Genomic DNA, 16,654 nt, shown 5'->3' with positions numbered 1-16,654 from the left:
CTATTCAGAATGGGACGATATATTACCATGCAAGAAATGACAAGTGGTACTGACTAATTATGGGAACAGGAACCTCAATGGTGAGACCACAGGATCTAGATGGGACCGTCCATTGAATTGAGAGCCCCTGGGGAACAGCTGCCGACTTCTCTATCTATATAACGAGCCATTGGGCCAAGCTCTTCTCCAAGTTTCCTTTTAGCTATGACTGTGATCTGGAGTATATTATTTAGACTCCTGGTAAACCAGTAATAAGGAGAAAAAATGTCACTCAAAATACATCTGAAGCCATTGTCACAAAATGAGGCTTATGTTAAGTAATTGCTTCACACTAGTTCTTCTGGCCTTAGATTTGTGCTTTTGCTTGTCCTTCTGCCTAGAAGGCTCTTCTCCAAGATATCTATCAGATTCCCTTGCCCACTTCAGGTTCCTGATGAAAAGCTCCTTCTCAAACCAGGCCACCTAAAAGAGCTTCCTTCCCATCCCTAGGTGCAACTCTGTGTCCTTACCCTTATTTTTCTTTTCTTCCTTCTAATGAAATTTGACACAGAAAACCAACATAGAAAAGATTTATTCCATTGACACCAATGGAGCCTGGGGTGGGCAGGGCAGGCACCTGTGTACCCCTCCGAGGTACCCAGGCACCCTGGCTCTGCCTCATTCTAATGCCTTTATTTATCTTCTGGGGGAGGGTGGGGAGGAAAAGTGGAAGGGCATTCCTAAACGTTTTCTAAAATGAGCAAACCTAGGAACTCTCTGAACTCAGAGGTAGATTAAGGTAACGCAGGACAAAGAGACCACAGCTGTAAAAGGGTAGGGCACCCAGTAAGGATGTTTCATCACATTTTAACACTGAATGAGTAATAACAGAAGCTATGTTACTGTCCCGATGGTCTCTCTGGGGCCTTATGCTTATCTGTGTATCAAGGCACCAGTGATACTTCTGTGCACTGAGTTACGTGTGTCTGTGGTGCCCACTAGCTTGTGACTCCTTTAAGCAGGAGACCTTCTCCATTTCCTGTGTCCTTAGTGAGCGGCTCAGGGTCTGGAGCATAGTAGATGGTCAATAAATATCTTCTGAATGAATGAATAAGGGCAGGCAAATGGACCGATGCAGGGCTGATCTGTGAGGCAAGCCACTGAGCTTGCTTAATTGGGACATTACCCTTAGTTTCCTGAGGACCATTTACCTGTCCAAAATTCCAGCCAACCATGCTAATTCGATTTGTGCTTCCTACATAGATGATGCCGGAATCTTCCTCAACATACTCTTGTCTCTCAGCTTGGTTACTCATAAAGACATCATCCCCTATTTGACAAAGAAAGCAGATACCAGAGACTAGAATTCCACAGAGGATCCAAGAGATCAGCCCTCCTCCCCCAACCTGCACCTAGGGAATGAAGTCTTGGGCTCTAAAGCCTCCCACTCTCTTTGTGGGAACTCGGGGCTAGAAAGAGAAGCTGGGCTGACCTGAGGGTCTGAAAATGAGACCCCAGGGATAACACGCTTCTTCCTTCAGGCAGAAAGCTATCGCCAAGCTTCAGAACTATACTGAGTCATTGCCCCTTATAATTAACCATGCTCTGCAGTGTATAAAAATTCATGTGATCCCCAGAGGAAATAGCAGGATGTTCACTTAATGGGGAAGGATTTAAGGATCAGAGAGATAGAGTTGACTGCTCAGACTCCCAAAGCTGGTTAAGTGGCAGAGCTTCTGACCTCTAGCTTCTCTGTTCTTTCCATAGCCCACAAACTTGCCCCAGTGAAACCTGAGCTTATGAAGGACATTCCCCCACCTCCTTTCCATATGCATGGCTTAGGTCAGGGCTGGTGGGTGGTTAGAGGCTTACCTTGCATCCAGGGGTTAAAGAGCAGTATGAACATTCCAAGCTTCTTGGAGGAGACACTGCCCTGGGAGGAGATCTGAATGTTCATGGTGTACCACCCTATGGGTGCATTGACGGGACTGGAGATGGCGATGGTCAGAGCATTGCCGTTGCTGGCCTTGAGCTGGGCATTCCAGCCCCCTCTACTGCTCCCACTGGAGACTGGAAAAGTAGCCTTCGTCCTGGCTGACTCTGACGGGGAGGGTCCTGTCAAAGAAGACAGAAGCTGAGAGAAACTAAAGACCGTAGCTCAGACCATGGAGACAGATCAGGTTCCAGTACAACTGCAAGGTCCCTTGGGGGGCATTCATCCCATGGAGTTCCATATGATAGTGCTGGAAGTAACTTGGGAGACTGTGCCAGTCACATCCCTCTCGATCTGAGGATGATAACTCTTAGACTCAGAGATGGGCAGTCACTTGCCCAAGGTCACACTGAACTGATGGCAGAGCTGGGTCACAGTCCAAAGCCCATTGATCCCAATATGGTGGCCATTCTCCTTGGGATGGGCAGACCCAAAATCTACTCGGTGTCTGTGGATATGGTGAGGGAAGTGAGTAGGTACCTGTGAAGACTGTGAAATCTAGACGTTCATCAGAGCCAAGACTTCGGTTGCAGGATATTGAGACCTCGAAGGGCTGGCCTCTCCGCAAGATGAGGTCTTGGCTGGAGAACTTTTCTGTATGATGCGCGCCCCGGTTGGCAGACATCTGCCAGTTGATGTTCTGGATTTCCAGAGCTGTGAGATAGAGAAGGAGAATCTGAGGTCTTGGGAGGCAGGGGCGGTGGAGTGGGGTAAGAGCAGACGATGCCACAGGGTGAGGCTAGTCAGAGCAGAGCCAAACTTCTAGAAGGAATCACATTAAAACTAAAAGACTTTGATCCTGCATAGCAAAAATCTCACAGTGTATTCCAGTTTGACCTTTCCAGACTCAGATATCCGAACTCACATGATCCCAGATCATAGAAAGGCCCTGATCTTGTAGACAATTGCAAGGAGAGGGTCTTTCACCTGCACCTAGTGACCTGTCACTCAGACCTCAAGGAATAGGCCAAACACTAAGGGACACTTTGCTAATCATCCAGAGGACCTGTGTCCCCAGAGCACCTCTGTTCTGTTTTAGTGTCTCTCAATGCTTTGTGGATGAGGCTCCAACAGAATTGGGGAGGAGGAAGCTTCTCTCTATTCTATGGGCGTGGCTTGTTGTCTTGTGTCCTTGCATCTCCCCCGACACCAACGACCTTTTCTTTAATGTCTGACAAACATTTACTGGGAGGCGGCCTGGGCTTCTAATGCTGCTAGCCATGACCCTGAGCAACATTTCTAGGCCTAGGGATTGGGAAGTTCCAGGCCCAGAGGAAACTTACAAATACTCACCCAGCTACATAGAGGACTGGATCAAAGACCAGTGAAATCCCTGGATGAGACCCTGAGGACACACATCTCAAAATATACCCCCCTCCAGTCCTTCTCATGTGACTGTGGAAGTGACAGAGCCAAACTGCATAGGGCTAATGAGAGACACTGTGATATATCAGGCATTTGGCTCCTGGAAACCTGTCGAGCAGTTCATTCCCTTGAGTGATGTGTGAGATGTTATGTCGCTCATTACTCTGCAACCCAAAGTGCTCTCTGTCTTCATGACGGGGCCACAACTCTGGTGGGAGTGTGACGCACACCCCAGGGTCGGATAGAATTCTTAATCTGTGTCTCTCTTGCCATCAGAGTGTGCCTTCTTGGTCTTTAAATCCTGATGCCCAGCACATTATTTAACTGCGGGAGGGTAACTGAATACATAAATGAAGGAAAAAATAAGTGAACTAACAAAGGAAAAAACTAACATCATAAAACACCCTTCATAACTAAAACTCAAAATTTGGCCCATCAAGAAAGGTGAATGTGGGGCATCCATTTATTAGACATATAAAATGCACCTGTTATTTGTAGGACACTGTTAGATCCTATGTTGGGAGTGGAAAAACGTGTGAGATGTAGTTTTAACTTTTAAAGAGCATCTGTAGTGGGTAAGACAAGCATAAGTGGTAAAAGATGATGGAGTGGGGAGAATCCAGTTCCCTTCCCATATGGAAGGTGCATAAGAGATGCAGGCAGGAGAGAATCACTTCCAGTTACAGGGATCAGAAAAAGTTTCATTGAAAATGCTGAAGTTTTTTTTTTTTTTTTTTCTTCGGGGCTGGGTGGTAGGGAATAGGAGTTGAATCCAGGGGCACTTGATCACAGGGTTACATTCCCAGCTCTTTTTTAATCTTCCATTTTGAGACAGGGTCTCACTAAACTGTTTAGGGCTAAGTAGCTGAGGCTGGCCTTGAACTTGTGAACCTCCTGCCCACTGTGCCTGGTGAAAATGCTGGATCTTAAAAGAAGACATATACATAGCCAATAAGTTATATGAAAAAAAAAGCCCAGCGTCATTAACCCTCAGGAAGATGCAAATCACAACCACAATGAAACCACACCTCACTCCAGAAAGAAGAGTATCATCAAAAAGACAAAAGGCAAGTGCTGGCCAGGAAATGGAGAAGAGGGAAGCCTTGCACATGGCTGGTGGGAATGTACACTACTTCAGCCAGCACAGAAGACAGAATGGAAGGTCCTCCAAAATTAAAATTAGAACTACACTGTGATCCAGCAATCCCACTTTGGGGTAAATATTCAAAGGAAACGAAATCAGCATGTTGAAGAGAATAAACACTGCATGGCGATGTTTATTGCCACACTCAGCACAAAGGCCGAGAGAGGGAATCAACCTAAGTGTCCATCAACTGATGAGTGGGTAAAAAAACTGTGGTACATCCACAAAATGGAATAGTATTCACCCACAGAAAAGGATGAAATCCTGCCCTTTGACCACATGGGTGGAACTAGACATCATTTGTGAGTCGATGGAAGCCAGGTACCAAAAGACAAGTACCACAGGGTCTCATTCATATGTGGAATATTAAAAAGTTAGTCTCATTGGGGAGAAAAAAGGGAAGGGAGTACTAAACTATAATTAGAGAACACTGAGAAGTTGTTGTTGTTTTTTTTTTTTTTTTGTGGTGCTGGGGATTGAACCCAGGGCCTTGTGCTTGCAAGGCAAGCACTCTACCAACTGAGCTATCTCCCCAGCCCACTGAGAAGTTCTTAACACAAAGAACCCTGAAATGGTAAACGTTTGGTGAGACAGACATATTTAACCTGATTTACACATTACCCAACGTCTGTTGCATTGAAACATCATCTGTATCCCATAAATATGTGTACTCCTTATTTATCCTTTAAAAATAAAAGGAGGAAGACAATGCTGAGTTGTGAAAGGAGATAATTTTGTCAGGTGTCGATAGAGCAGTCTGTATTCCAGAGGTTGGGGAGAGAGGCCCGCAGGCCTAGGGAGTGAGCTGGGTTACTAGGCTGGAACAGAGGTCCTGCACCGAGACGGGAGGAAGGGAGACGAGAGCAAGCAGGGGCCAGGCAGAAGATTCAGGGGGTCCTGCTGGAGGAGCTGTGGAATGGAGCAGGAGGTCTCTCTTCCTCTCTAGGATGATGAGTCAAGCAAACAGTGCTGCTGAGAGGGGCTCGAGGGATGATTTTATTTTACTTATTTTTTTGTGGTGCTGGGGATTGAACCTGGGGCCTTGTGCATGCTAGGTAAGTGATCCACCGCTGAGTCACATCCCCAGCCCTTAAAAAAGTGATCTTGTCACTAGCTCAGGCTATTTAAAATTCATTCATTCATACATCCCCTCATTCATTCATTAAACATTTTTGAATCAATGAATGGATGCCTTTTCGCACAAATTTAGGGAAACTAAAAGGTTCATGCAATCAGGTCCCCAACTTTTTAAACCTCTGTCTCCTACCAGCTTGCTCACTGCTCTCTGTTTATCCCAGATAAACAGTGGAGATCTAGTAGAGCTTTATTCTTTGTCTTATTTTAGAAAAAAGAAGGGCTCAATGGAATGCGTGGTTTCAGGCCACCTGAGTCCCCCTCCCGAATTCTTCGCCTACTTCCTAACCGTAGAGGAAACATACCTTCTCCAGGTGAAGCTTGTTTTGTTCTTCCAGACCACAAACTTTTTGGGCACAGAAAGTGTGTCCTCAGATGAAGCTTCGCCAAGCACAGGGTTAAGGTAAGAGCTGGAGGGACTCTACGTCTCCAGCTGGCACCTGCTTTCCCCCCCGACAGGCCCACACCCGCATTTACTCTGGTAAAGCTCATGCTTTCTTTGCTGGTCTACGTCAGTAGCAAAGGCCCCTCTTGTTCATCCCAGAGACCGTGACTTGTCCTATGGGGAGAATGACCCAGACAAGACTGAGCTCCAGGGTGCCTTGGCTTCAGAAAGCCATTCCGCCCACCAGGGACACTGGCAGAAAGGAGATGGGGTGCACTTTGCATGACCCACTAGGTCAGACCCAGGGTGATTGTGGTGGCGATGATCAGAGTGCTAGCTGAAGTTTACTGGGCATTATGTGCCTGTCATTATTCCAAGTCTCTACCTGCATCAGCCCATTAACCCTGTGAGTCGGGCATGCGTAATCCTTTGTTGTACAGATGTGGAAGCCAAGGTGTGGAGAAGGCTTCGTCATGGTCACCCCCCTCCAGCATGGAGACTCTCCTGTGCAGTCACAGGAGTCTGGCTCCAGAGCCCACGGTCACCATGGCCTCCTTTCCTCCACCAAGTAGAAAGCCTCAGCAACAAGAAGGAGCCCTGCTCTCCATGAGGGTGTGGTGGGATGTGCCAGTCTCTCTGAGCTGGAGAGGGTTGAAAAGGAAGGCCTCTGTTTGTCCACAGCCTGCAGTGTGTCCGTTGACATTGACAGTACACAGGACACTTTACAACATTGAGGACATCTCATAACTGGAAACCGAGACTCAGAGAGACAAAGCACCTTATTTGAGGTCCCGTACCTAGGAGTTGGCAGAACCAGGATTCTAAACCCAGGTGCCACACCATAAGAAATACATACTTGGTCTCCGCCTTTTTCTGCTACATAGCTCCTAACACTCTTGGGATCCTGGAAAGTACAAGTTTTCTTTTCATACCCATGAGATGACTGGTGGTGAGGGGCCTCTGGGTAGTCTCAGGATGAGGACTGGTGGCCAGGGGAACTGACCATAGGAATAGAGGGTTGGAACTTTCAGCCCCAGGCCTCTGACCTCCAGGGAGGGGGAGGACCTGGAGACTGACTTATTCACCAATGACAAATCACTTAATCGATCATACTTCTGTAACAATGACTTCATAAAACCCCCGAAGGATGGGGTTTGACAAGCTCCCACACTGGCGATCACCCAGAGGTACTGGAGGTGTTGTGGTGGGAGAGGACATAGCTTGTGCTGTGTGTCTCTTCCATCTGGCTGTTGTTGAGTTGCAGCCTTTTATAATAAACTGGTAATCTGTTTGTGCACTGTTTTCCTGAGCTGTGAGTTGTTCTAGCAAATCTTCGAATCTGAGGAGGGAGTGGTGGGGATCCTTCAAAGAGAGTTGGTCAGTCAGAATGACAGGCGGACAATCTGGTCTTGTGATTGGCATGTGGAGAGGGGGTCGTCTTGTGGGATTGAACCCCTCACCTGTAGGGTCTGTGCTAACTCCCGACATGTCAGAATTGAGTTACATCTTAGGACACCCAGTTGGTATCCCCTGAGAAATGGAGAATGGTTTGGGGTGGGAAGAAACCCCCACATTTGGTAGCTGGAAGTACTCAGAGTAGACTAGAAGTTCTTACTGACCCTGATGTCACTGAGTCTCCAACGCTCCTCCTGGGAGGGGTCCTGTGCAGGACTTTGAATCCAGAAGCTACCCTAGGTGGTGAGGGGCCCTCACTACACATCACATGCCCCTGGCATTTGTATCGCAGGGAACATTGAGCAACTGGAGGCAAAGAAACAGGTTCCCGAAGGGTAATATTCAAAGCAGGAGAATAAAAGGGAGAGGGAGCGGCCTGCCTGGGCCTCCCCGAGTGGGTGTGCAACTGGGGCTCACGCGTGGTTCCTGAAATCCTTCTCTTCCACCGGCTGCCTCTCTCAGTCCTTGTCCTACCCCTGAACCACAGGATCGTCTCTCCTAACCCCAGATCAAGGACCTGTTGACCCTGTGGGATACCTGGGCCCTTCTCCCACCGCCCTTCCCCAAGTTCACAGCGCATTTGAGCATCGGGCTGCTTTTTGCACCAGCCTAGGTGAGGGAGGGGGTGCAGGGAGAGGTGAACTCTCGCTGGGGGTGTAGCACAGTGGTGAGCGCTTGCCTTGCAGGCATGAGGCCCTGGGGTTGATCCCCAGCCCGCAAAATACATCCATCCATAATACATAAATAAATAAATGAAATAAGAGGAAAGAGGCAGGAGGCCTGGCAGGGGATCAGCCTATAAAGGAACACCTCTGGATTCCCATTCCAGGGCTCAGCCCACTACTCCGCGCCACCTCCCTGAGTTACTGCGATTACCTAGGGCGATTTCTCCGTCATTTTCCCCTGAGACTACCAGAGCCATCAGCAGTCCTACTGTGGAGGACACCACCAGATTCTATCCCAACACTCATTTGCTCCTTTCTTGGTCATAAAATAGCCCACATCAATAGGCACCATATTTTGCAGGCTCCATCGCACCTGGGTGGTCATGAGAATATGGCTTGAAAATATCTTGTAGGCAAAAGTTCTATGTTAAAACATAGATTCCAGAGAATCTTCTTTTTTCTCCTTTTTTAAAATGGTGGTACAATGTACACAACATTAAAAATGACCATTTTAATCATTTAAAAGTACAATCCAGTGGCTTTTAGTACATTCACAATGTTAGGCACTATCTGGTCCCCAAAGAGCCCCCTCGGCCGTTAGCAGTCTACCCCCACCCCCATTGCCTCCTTTCTTTCGACCCTGACAACTGCGAATCTGCTTTCTTCTGCTATGGATTTGCCTGTCTGGACGAGCCTATAAATCAGCCACACACTGTGTGGTCCTTGGGTCTGAATTCTTTCACTCAGCATAATGCTGTTCAGTCTCATCCAGGTTATAGGTTGTATCAGTGGTTCATTCTCTTCTGATGGCTGAATAATAATCCTCCATTCTGAGTATATCATATTTTGTTTATCCATTCATGGACATTTGTGTGGATTCTACTTTTTGGCTCTTATGAAGAGTGTTGATATGAACATTTATAGGGAAGACTCTTTTTTTTTTTTTTTTCTGGTCCCAGGGATTGAACCCAGGGGTGCTTAACCACTGAGCCACATCCCAGCCCTTTTAATATTTTTATTTAAAGACAGGGTCTCACTAAGTTGCTTAGGGCCTAAGTTGCTGATGCTGGCTTTCTCTCTCTCTCTCTCTCTCTCTCTCTCTCTCTCTCTCTCTCTCTCAGTACCAGGGATAGAATCCAGGGGTGCTCAACCACTGACCCACATCCTCAGCCCTTTTTACTTTTTATTTTGAGACACGGTCTCACTAGGTTGCTTACAGGCTCACTAAATTGCTGAGGCTGGCTTCAAATCTGCAATCCTCCTGCCTCAGCTTCCTGAGCCATAGGGATTAAAGATGTGTGCCAACATGCCCAACTTGAGGTTGGCTTTGAACTTCTGATCTCCTGCCTCAGCCTCCCAAACCACTGGGATTATAGGCGTGTGCCACCTGCCCTGAGGAGCAATACACTTTTGAAACGTTGTTGGCAAATGTCCTTTGCGGCTTTTCCTCCCTCTTCTTCCATCCTGATGTCTGGAGGGTGGATAGGGCTCGAGTGGCTCCCTCAGACCAGGCAGGGCCAGACTCTAGAGGTGGCAGAGTTGAGGTCAGTCTAGAGGCTGGTCCAGGGAAGATTTCACAGTGCCCTTAACTGCCCAGAACTGCCCACACCTCTTATGTAGGAAAGAAACTCTTGTCGTGTTTATTTTTCTGTAAGGCACTGTTATTTGGAGGCTCACTTTCATTCACAGAAAAGCCTAATCAATTGACCTGTTGGTGTATCCCCTGCCCCAACATTCTGGGGTCTGTCTTTGGCAGGGGTGATGAGAGAGCACTCCAGCCTGGGGAAGGGGTCACCATCAGCTGCAAGACACAGGTGAGGAGTCCTTGGTTGCTAGCCATGTGGCTGAGGTTTCACCTCTGCTCCTGGGAGGATCACACCACAGAGGAGCTGGCAGGTGACCCAATGTGGCATGACGGCCACTCCAGGGGGGTGGGACTTCCTGCTTGCCCAGACGGCACTCAAGACAAAGAAATATTTTTATCTGACATACTTCTAGAGTTAGATTTGATAGAAATTCTAAAAATCATCTAGCTGAGTGGCTTTTGAGCTTTTAAAAAAATATAGAAACCACATTAAGAAATGCCTTGGACATAATATTCCCATACATAGATCTGCAACTTGACACAAAGTTGCCCGAAACGGTGCCAGCGCTTATTACCTATAATGCACTCAGATACTTTCTCTATTACTTCATATTTTTAAAAAATTGCTGGTCACCATCCACCACACTGATTTCACAATCTGCTAATGGGTTTCAATTGGCGGCTTGGAGAAAAGAGTGATATAATCCAATATTTCCACATTGTAGTTCAGGAAACTGAGCCCCTCCGCCTGCCACCCCAAAGTAGAAGAGAGCTGCTGAGATCACAGAGAAGTGTAGAGGCAGAACTTGGCCCAGAAGCTGGGTCTCAGATCCAAGTCACGGAAGGGCTGTGAGTCATTCCGGCTGCCGCTCTCTCCGCCCCCGGGGCCACAGGCACATCTCCAGCTCCTGGTCAGCCCCACCTCTGGCTCTGATGACACCCGTGTGTCCCTGCTCGGCTCCAGCCTCCCTTCCCTTTCTCTTTCTAGCCTCTGCTGTTTCAGCTTTCAAGCCCTGTGTAGCTTCGTTGGCACAGTTTCTTGGCACCCAGGTAGTGGGAAGTCTGGGGCTCTGTTGGCGGACAGAGGAAGGAGCTGGTGTGAGGCTCCCTGGACAGAGAAAATGAGCCCTGGACTGGTGGCCTAGAGAGGCAGAGAAGCCTTGGGACATTTCTGAATTGTCCTTTCCTCATATGTACAAAGGGGTATTAAGACCTGAACATCCTCCCTTGTAGGGTTATTGTTGGGATCTAAGACATACCCATGGCTCTCCCAGGGTCCCAGAGATTGAAGGGAACAAATGCTCTGGTTTTGCACCTATAATGGCAACACGACACAAGAGTAGAAGAGGGTTTGAGCTTTTTATGGGCTGCCATTGCACTCTTCCTCTGAGCCAGACACTACGTCAAGCATTTTTTTTTTTTTTACCTGCATTACATCTTTTAATGTCACAAAACTCTCTGATGTTGTTATGCCCATTTTATAGACGAGGCATTTGAAAGTCGAGTCAGGTGAAGTCATTTTTCCAATATCACAAGCTCAGGCAGAGCCTGACCTCAGTTGGGGCTGGAAGTCAATTTTGCCTGAGCAAGGATGACTCCCAGCTGCCAACCTGCAGCCAACCCAGGTGGTTATGGTGGCTGCAACTAGGCACAGTCCCTGGACACTGCCAGAGAGAAAGGGCCATCCACAGCCTGCTTAGAGGGGAAGGAAGGGCCCCTCAGCCCCTTCCCCTCTGAATAGAGTTTAGACTCTCTTAGACTAGGAGAGGACCTCTCAACCATGCTGCCCAGATGAGTCCTCTGGAGAACGTCATGTTGGTGTGTGCCCCACCCCAGGCCAGTGCACTTGGGATCTTTGGGTTAGAAGCAGTGCTGATGTTTTTTAAAACTCTCTTGGTGGTTCTAAGGGTACAGCCAGGACTGAGCCCTGCTACCTTAGGCCTCTGTGTCATTCACACTATCAACACTTCTGTATATTCTGTCACCTGAGCTGCCGTGAGAGGGAGGGGAGTGACATTGTCCTCTTCTCCCAAAAGAAACTAAGAGAGAGGATGCAGGCTCCTTTGGAACTTATCTTCCAAAGGCCATGGGCCTTGCTTGCTCTCTGTACTCCCCAGTGGTAGAGAAAGAATCTCCTAACTTCACCGTCAGAATCTCCTAACTTCACCATCACGCAGGCTGGCATGCGGGCCCTGCGGCAGGAGAAGGAGGGTCCCACCTGCAGCACACAGCCCTGCAGGTGGAGGCAGCATGGAGAAATCATTTGAGGTGGACAAGAAGTGCACACCAGGACCGGGGGCTCCGGAATGCATTAAGGGGGCTGGAGAGGGGATGGGAAGACAGGTGCTAGGGAGGTTCCTAATGGAGGGGGTCCCCTGGGAATCACCCTTGATTAGAAAATGGACTTCATCTCATAAGATACCAAAGCAAGGAGAAAACAGACTCATGAAAGAAGGTTCCAGGTCCTAACAAGCTGTGTTGAGGGAGCACCTAGGAAGGGGATATCACCATAACCCTGTTGTACAGATGAGGAAACTGAGACACACGGGGTAAGCAATCTGTCCAAGACCACTCACTCCACCAATAGGGGATGGAGCAGAGTCAATCCAGAAAGCGCCTCTTGACTTGTCCTTTGATTTCCCTGCCCCTGCATACAATCCCGTGGTAACAAAAACTGAGGTGCGGGTGGCCCTCATGCCAGGTGGGACCTGTCTCTGATGAAAAGGGAGCAGCTGCTGTCCAGGTAAGCAAAGGCAATGAGGCTGGGGCAGAGAGGAGGTAACTGGTCCTCACTGCAAACTTTAGGTGGCTGGAGTCACAAGACACTGGAGCCCAGAGGGGTCATCTGCTTTTCAGAGACAGCAGAGTTCAGGTGACTGAAACAAGAATGTGAGGAAAGTCCAGGAAGATCCTAGATTTACAGAGAGAAATAGGCAGGATCCCAGGAGGAAGGCCTGACTGCTTTCATGGGAGAAAGCGCCACGGATGTGCCAGCTCCAAGGAAATGTTTGGTGGCAGACCCACAGGTCCAGAATGTGACACACCCTCGGGAGATGGGGAAGCAGGGCCAAGAGAAGGTTATCCCTGAAGCCAAGGCTAGTGTCTTGAAAGTGCATTTGCCTCAGGAAAACGGTTGGTGAGAAAGCTCATGGCCCCAGCAGGACAGAACCATTAGTCCCCCAGAGGTCCGGGTCTTTTGCAGCAGAGGTCTGGGGTTTAGGTTTGTACCCTAATGGCCCTGCCTGTGACAGGCTTTGGGGAGGGGAACAGTGCTCTCCGTCCACCCTGGGCCCAACACCGGGGTGCACAGTCTGCACTCCTGTGCACTCCAGGGCTGCTAGCGGGCCACTGTTTGTAGGATGGTGCTGGCCCTTCCTGGACCGCCATCGTCCCATCCGTGGCCCAGGTTACCTTCTTTACTGACAGGCAGAATAACTAGACACCCTCTGATTCCGGCAAGAGCCTTAAGTTAGGGGCTGGACAGAGTCCTCTCAAATCAGCACACACGCTGTCCTGATAGTCCCTGGGGTCACACCCACATACACACCCACCTTTATTTACTTGTTCTCTCTGCTCAGATGCTCCTAATCCCACCAACCACTCCAGGCCAAGTCCAGCTCACTGTCCACGATCAGGTGCCATTGACTTCCCAGAGCCTTCCTTATTCCACTTCCAGCCAAGATTAATAATCTCTGCTTATTTTGGTCCCCACGGCACTTGGTCTGCATTTATCATGAAGCCTAATGACAGTGCGCCTTGCATGTTACTTAACAAAGAACTGGTGTCACCAAGACCAAAGCCCATCAATGGCAGGTACTGCCTGTCGTTCAACTCCCGACCCTCTCTGCATGGTCCTTTTCCCTTTCCTATTAGTAAATCCATTCATCCATGAAGTATGGACCCCTTCCTGACTGAGTGACTAAGCACTCAGCTAGGGGACTACATGTGTGACAAATTTAAGGGACTGAATGAATTCACCTGTTCTTCCTTCCTCTTATTAAAATTGATTTTTTTCCAACCAGCCATTGCCCTCACTCTCTTGTGGCCTTAGAACAGCATCTCTGGTTAACCGGGATTGGGTTCTAAGAACTCAGTGTCCAGGAATCAGCACCTCAGCCATGTCAAGCAGCCTAGACCTCCATGGGCATATTATCCATGTGACTCCACCATAGGCCCTGCAGTACTCCCAGGGGCTGGGCACATACTGGGACCACTGGCTCTCTGTCCGTGGTTTCCTTTCATAAGGCTTGGAAGGTGCCTCAGAGTTCATCTATTTCAAGTTCTTCATCTTGCAGATGGAAGGCTCAGAAGTGACAGAGAACCCTGAGCAGTTGGTACCAGAGACCAAATAAGAAACCACATTCAGGATTGCTTTCCTGTGTCACTTGCACTTGTGTCTGAGCTCAGCTCTAGCAGCAGGACACAGCAAAAAGACCCCACGGTGGCTTGGACATAGTTGGACCCTGCTACCAACTGGCTATGTGACTTTGACAAGGGTCTGCCCATTCAGGGTGCTCAGTTTCCTCCCAGGGGGAGGGAGGTGGGCTTCATGACAGCTACCATCCCCTTTTGATAAAGTCCAAAAGACTCAGAGCTCCTCTTGTTAGCATCCTGGCCATACTGCATATTCACAGGAGAACATGGACGACAGGGGAGGGCACATTTTTGCAACAACCCTGACCTGGTCTTCGGGATTTCTAAAGGAGCCAGCGTTCACCTTTTGCATCTGGCTCAGTGATTTCTGCGGTAAATCTTCCTGTGGTCCTAACCATCATTCACAGTATTTTACAGGTTTGACTCATGCCTTGTTTGGGTTTGGCGTCGCTGCTGTCAACGTCCTAGGCTGAACACCCATGGCAGGCAATAATTAGCAGGTGCTTAGCAGGGGCTCTGATTAAAAAAGGGCCCAAATCTTCAATGGTAACCGGCAGTAAGTACCGAGCTAAAGGACCTGTGCTTCTTGTTCTCTTTTGCTCCCCTTCCCAGGTAGGGACTGCTAGGATCTTGGGGCACACCTGCTCCCTCTGCTACTGGGTTTCAGCACATCAAATCTCTGACAAGGAGCTGGTGCTTCCGGATGTGTAGTTTACTTAGGAGCATTCCAGCGATGCCAAGTACTCTTCTTACCACTCAGCTCGCATGCTGCTCTCTCTCACCCCCTGAGGGCTCTGAGACTTGCTTCGCTTTACCTCTGCTGCTGACGGCTGGCAAAACGACACTGTGAAACACAACAAGCAGGTGCTCTCTGGCTTGACCTCAGCCGTGGTGACAGTGTGTGGAAGAAACACCAACACGGGAAATCTCATCCTCTCTCTACGGGGATGTGACCTTCAGCTGCACTGAACACCCTGCCCATCACTCAGAGCTACTTCCCACCCCTGGAATGTGCTAGAGGCAACCACCTCTGAACAGAACCCTGAAATACTGAGATCCAGCCTTCAGAGTGCCCAGCGCAGGCAGCTGTCCTGGCCGGTCGCTCCAGCCTCACACGGGCATCCAGCAAGGGCTTGCTGGGGAAGATGCTGTGCACTCACCACTCATGTTTCGCCTTCCTCTGCCTCTGCTGGGGCTCCGCTGGGAATGACAGGGACGGTGTGGGGAGACAGGGCACTAGGGATTGCCTTACCATTTATAGAAGCCTCTCCTACACACCCCAATTAGAATTCTAATGAGGTGGGCGAGGCACCAGGTCATTCCTGTAGTGCCTGTAAACGTTCACTTACGACACGCTCCTCACCCAATGGCAGGTCATCACGCTTGTGCAAGACCAGCTTGGGAAGAAGGGATGAGATAAGAACAAAAGTCAAATCTTTGGCTTTTATGATTTTCTTTCTTTTTTTTTTTTTTTTATAAGAAATGGTGAACAACTTCCTGGAGCATGAGACTGAGAAGTGATGACAAGCTTTATTAGACGTATCTCATCCAGAGCCGATACTGGAAGTTCTCTCTGGGTCAGTGAGTCTCAGCTGAACCTAGGAGCAGAAACCTGTGAAGTCTTTTCTCAGCGTGCACATATTTCAGTGTTCTCCACTTGCACAAGGGGTGTGAGACACATCAGGGTCCATTCGTTCAGAGCACTGGACTCGGGATTGGAAGCCCTCCCGTGGGTCGATGGCCAGATTGCGGTCATCACTCAGTCTTGAGAGCTGAAAGTTGGAAGTCATGCCCACCCTCCTCAACTCACAAAGGCACAGGAACAGTCCACTGTGAAGAGGCGGTGGAAGCAAATGTTGGTGGCCACATGGACTAAACCAGAGATCTTTGGGAATCGAGGAGCAATTTGATTCTAGATTGGGGGGAATCAGTCTTTTTCATGAGAAGGAGTCACGGCCATTGGCCTTCTGGTTCTACCACGTGCTCTTTTTAAGACTGCAGAGGAAGCTGGGCCATCATCCCTGTAGCTTGGGAGGCTGAGGCAGGAGGATCACAAGTTCAAAGGCCAGCCTGGCAACTTAGTGAGGCCATGAGCAACTTAGTGAGACCCTGTCTCAATAAAAAAAATAGGGCTGGGATGTGGCTCAGTGGTAGAGTGTCTGCCTGGCATGCATGAGGCCTGGCTTTGATCCCCAGCACCATGTAAAAGTAAATAAATAACAAAATCAAAATAAAAAGGGCGGGGATTGTGGCCCAGTGGTTAAGTGACTCTGGGTTCAATACCTGCTACAAGGGAAAAAAAAAAGACAGCAGGGATAGTCACTGACCCTCTCTGGTTCCAGCTTCTATATTGGTTTAAAAAATGGGTGGGAAGAACCTCTGACTTTCTACATTTGTTTTTCGGCTTGTTTGCTTGCTTGTTTTTAAGGAGAATGTTTCTTCAAAGATCCTACAATGTGTAATGTTTTATCAAAGATCCCGTGATGGATATCTAGAAATATCAAGTTTCCTGTGAAAGACAAGGGAATTGATTTTTTTTAAAGTCATGTTTCAAGGATTCCTGACACAGAAGTTA

At 48.6% G+C, this 16,654-nt stretch overlaps 1 protein-coding gene across 1 annotated transcript in view; it reads right to left on the bottom strand.

The window, feature by feature from the left end:
- The window catches only part of Tgm3 (transglutaminase 3), a 42,989-nt gene extending 27,676 nt beyond the window's left edge, over positions 1-15,313 (bottom strand). The window contains exons 1-4 of the mRNA XM_047540700.1: positions 15,240-15,313; positions 2,453-2,626; positions 1,852-2,094; positions 1,191-1,309 (exon numbers count right to left, since the gene is read on the bottom strand). Of these exons, the coding sequence (XP_047396656.1) occupies positions 1,191-1,309; positions 1,852-2,094; positions 2,453-2,626; positions 15,240-15,246 (543 nt within the window). The 5' untranslated portion in view covers positions 15,247-15,313. The remainder of the gene's footprint in view (positions 1-1,190; positions 1,310-1,851; positions 2,095-2,452; positions 2,627-15,239) is intronic.
- Positions 15,314-16,654: the final 1,341 nt, after the last annotated feature.

The sequence above is a fragment of the Sciurus carolinensis genome, chromosome 2, assembly GCF_902686445.1.
Source record: "Sciurus carolinensis chromosome 2, mSciCar1.2, whole genome shotgun sequence".
NCBI lineage: Eukaryota > Metazoa > Chordata > Mammalia > Rodentia > Sciuridae > Sciurus > Sciurus carolinensis.
This window is presented reverse-complemented; position numbering and strand designations above follow the sequence as displayed.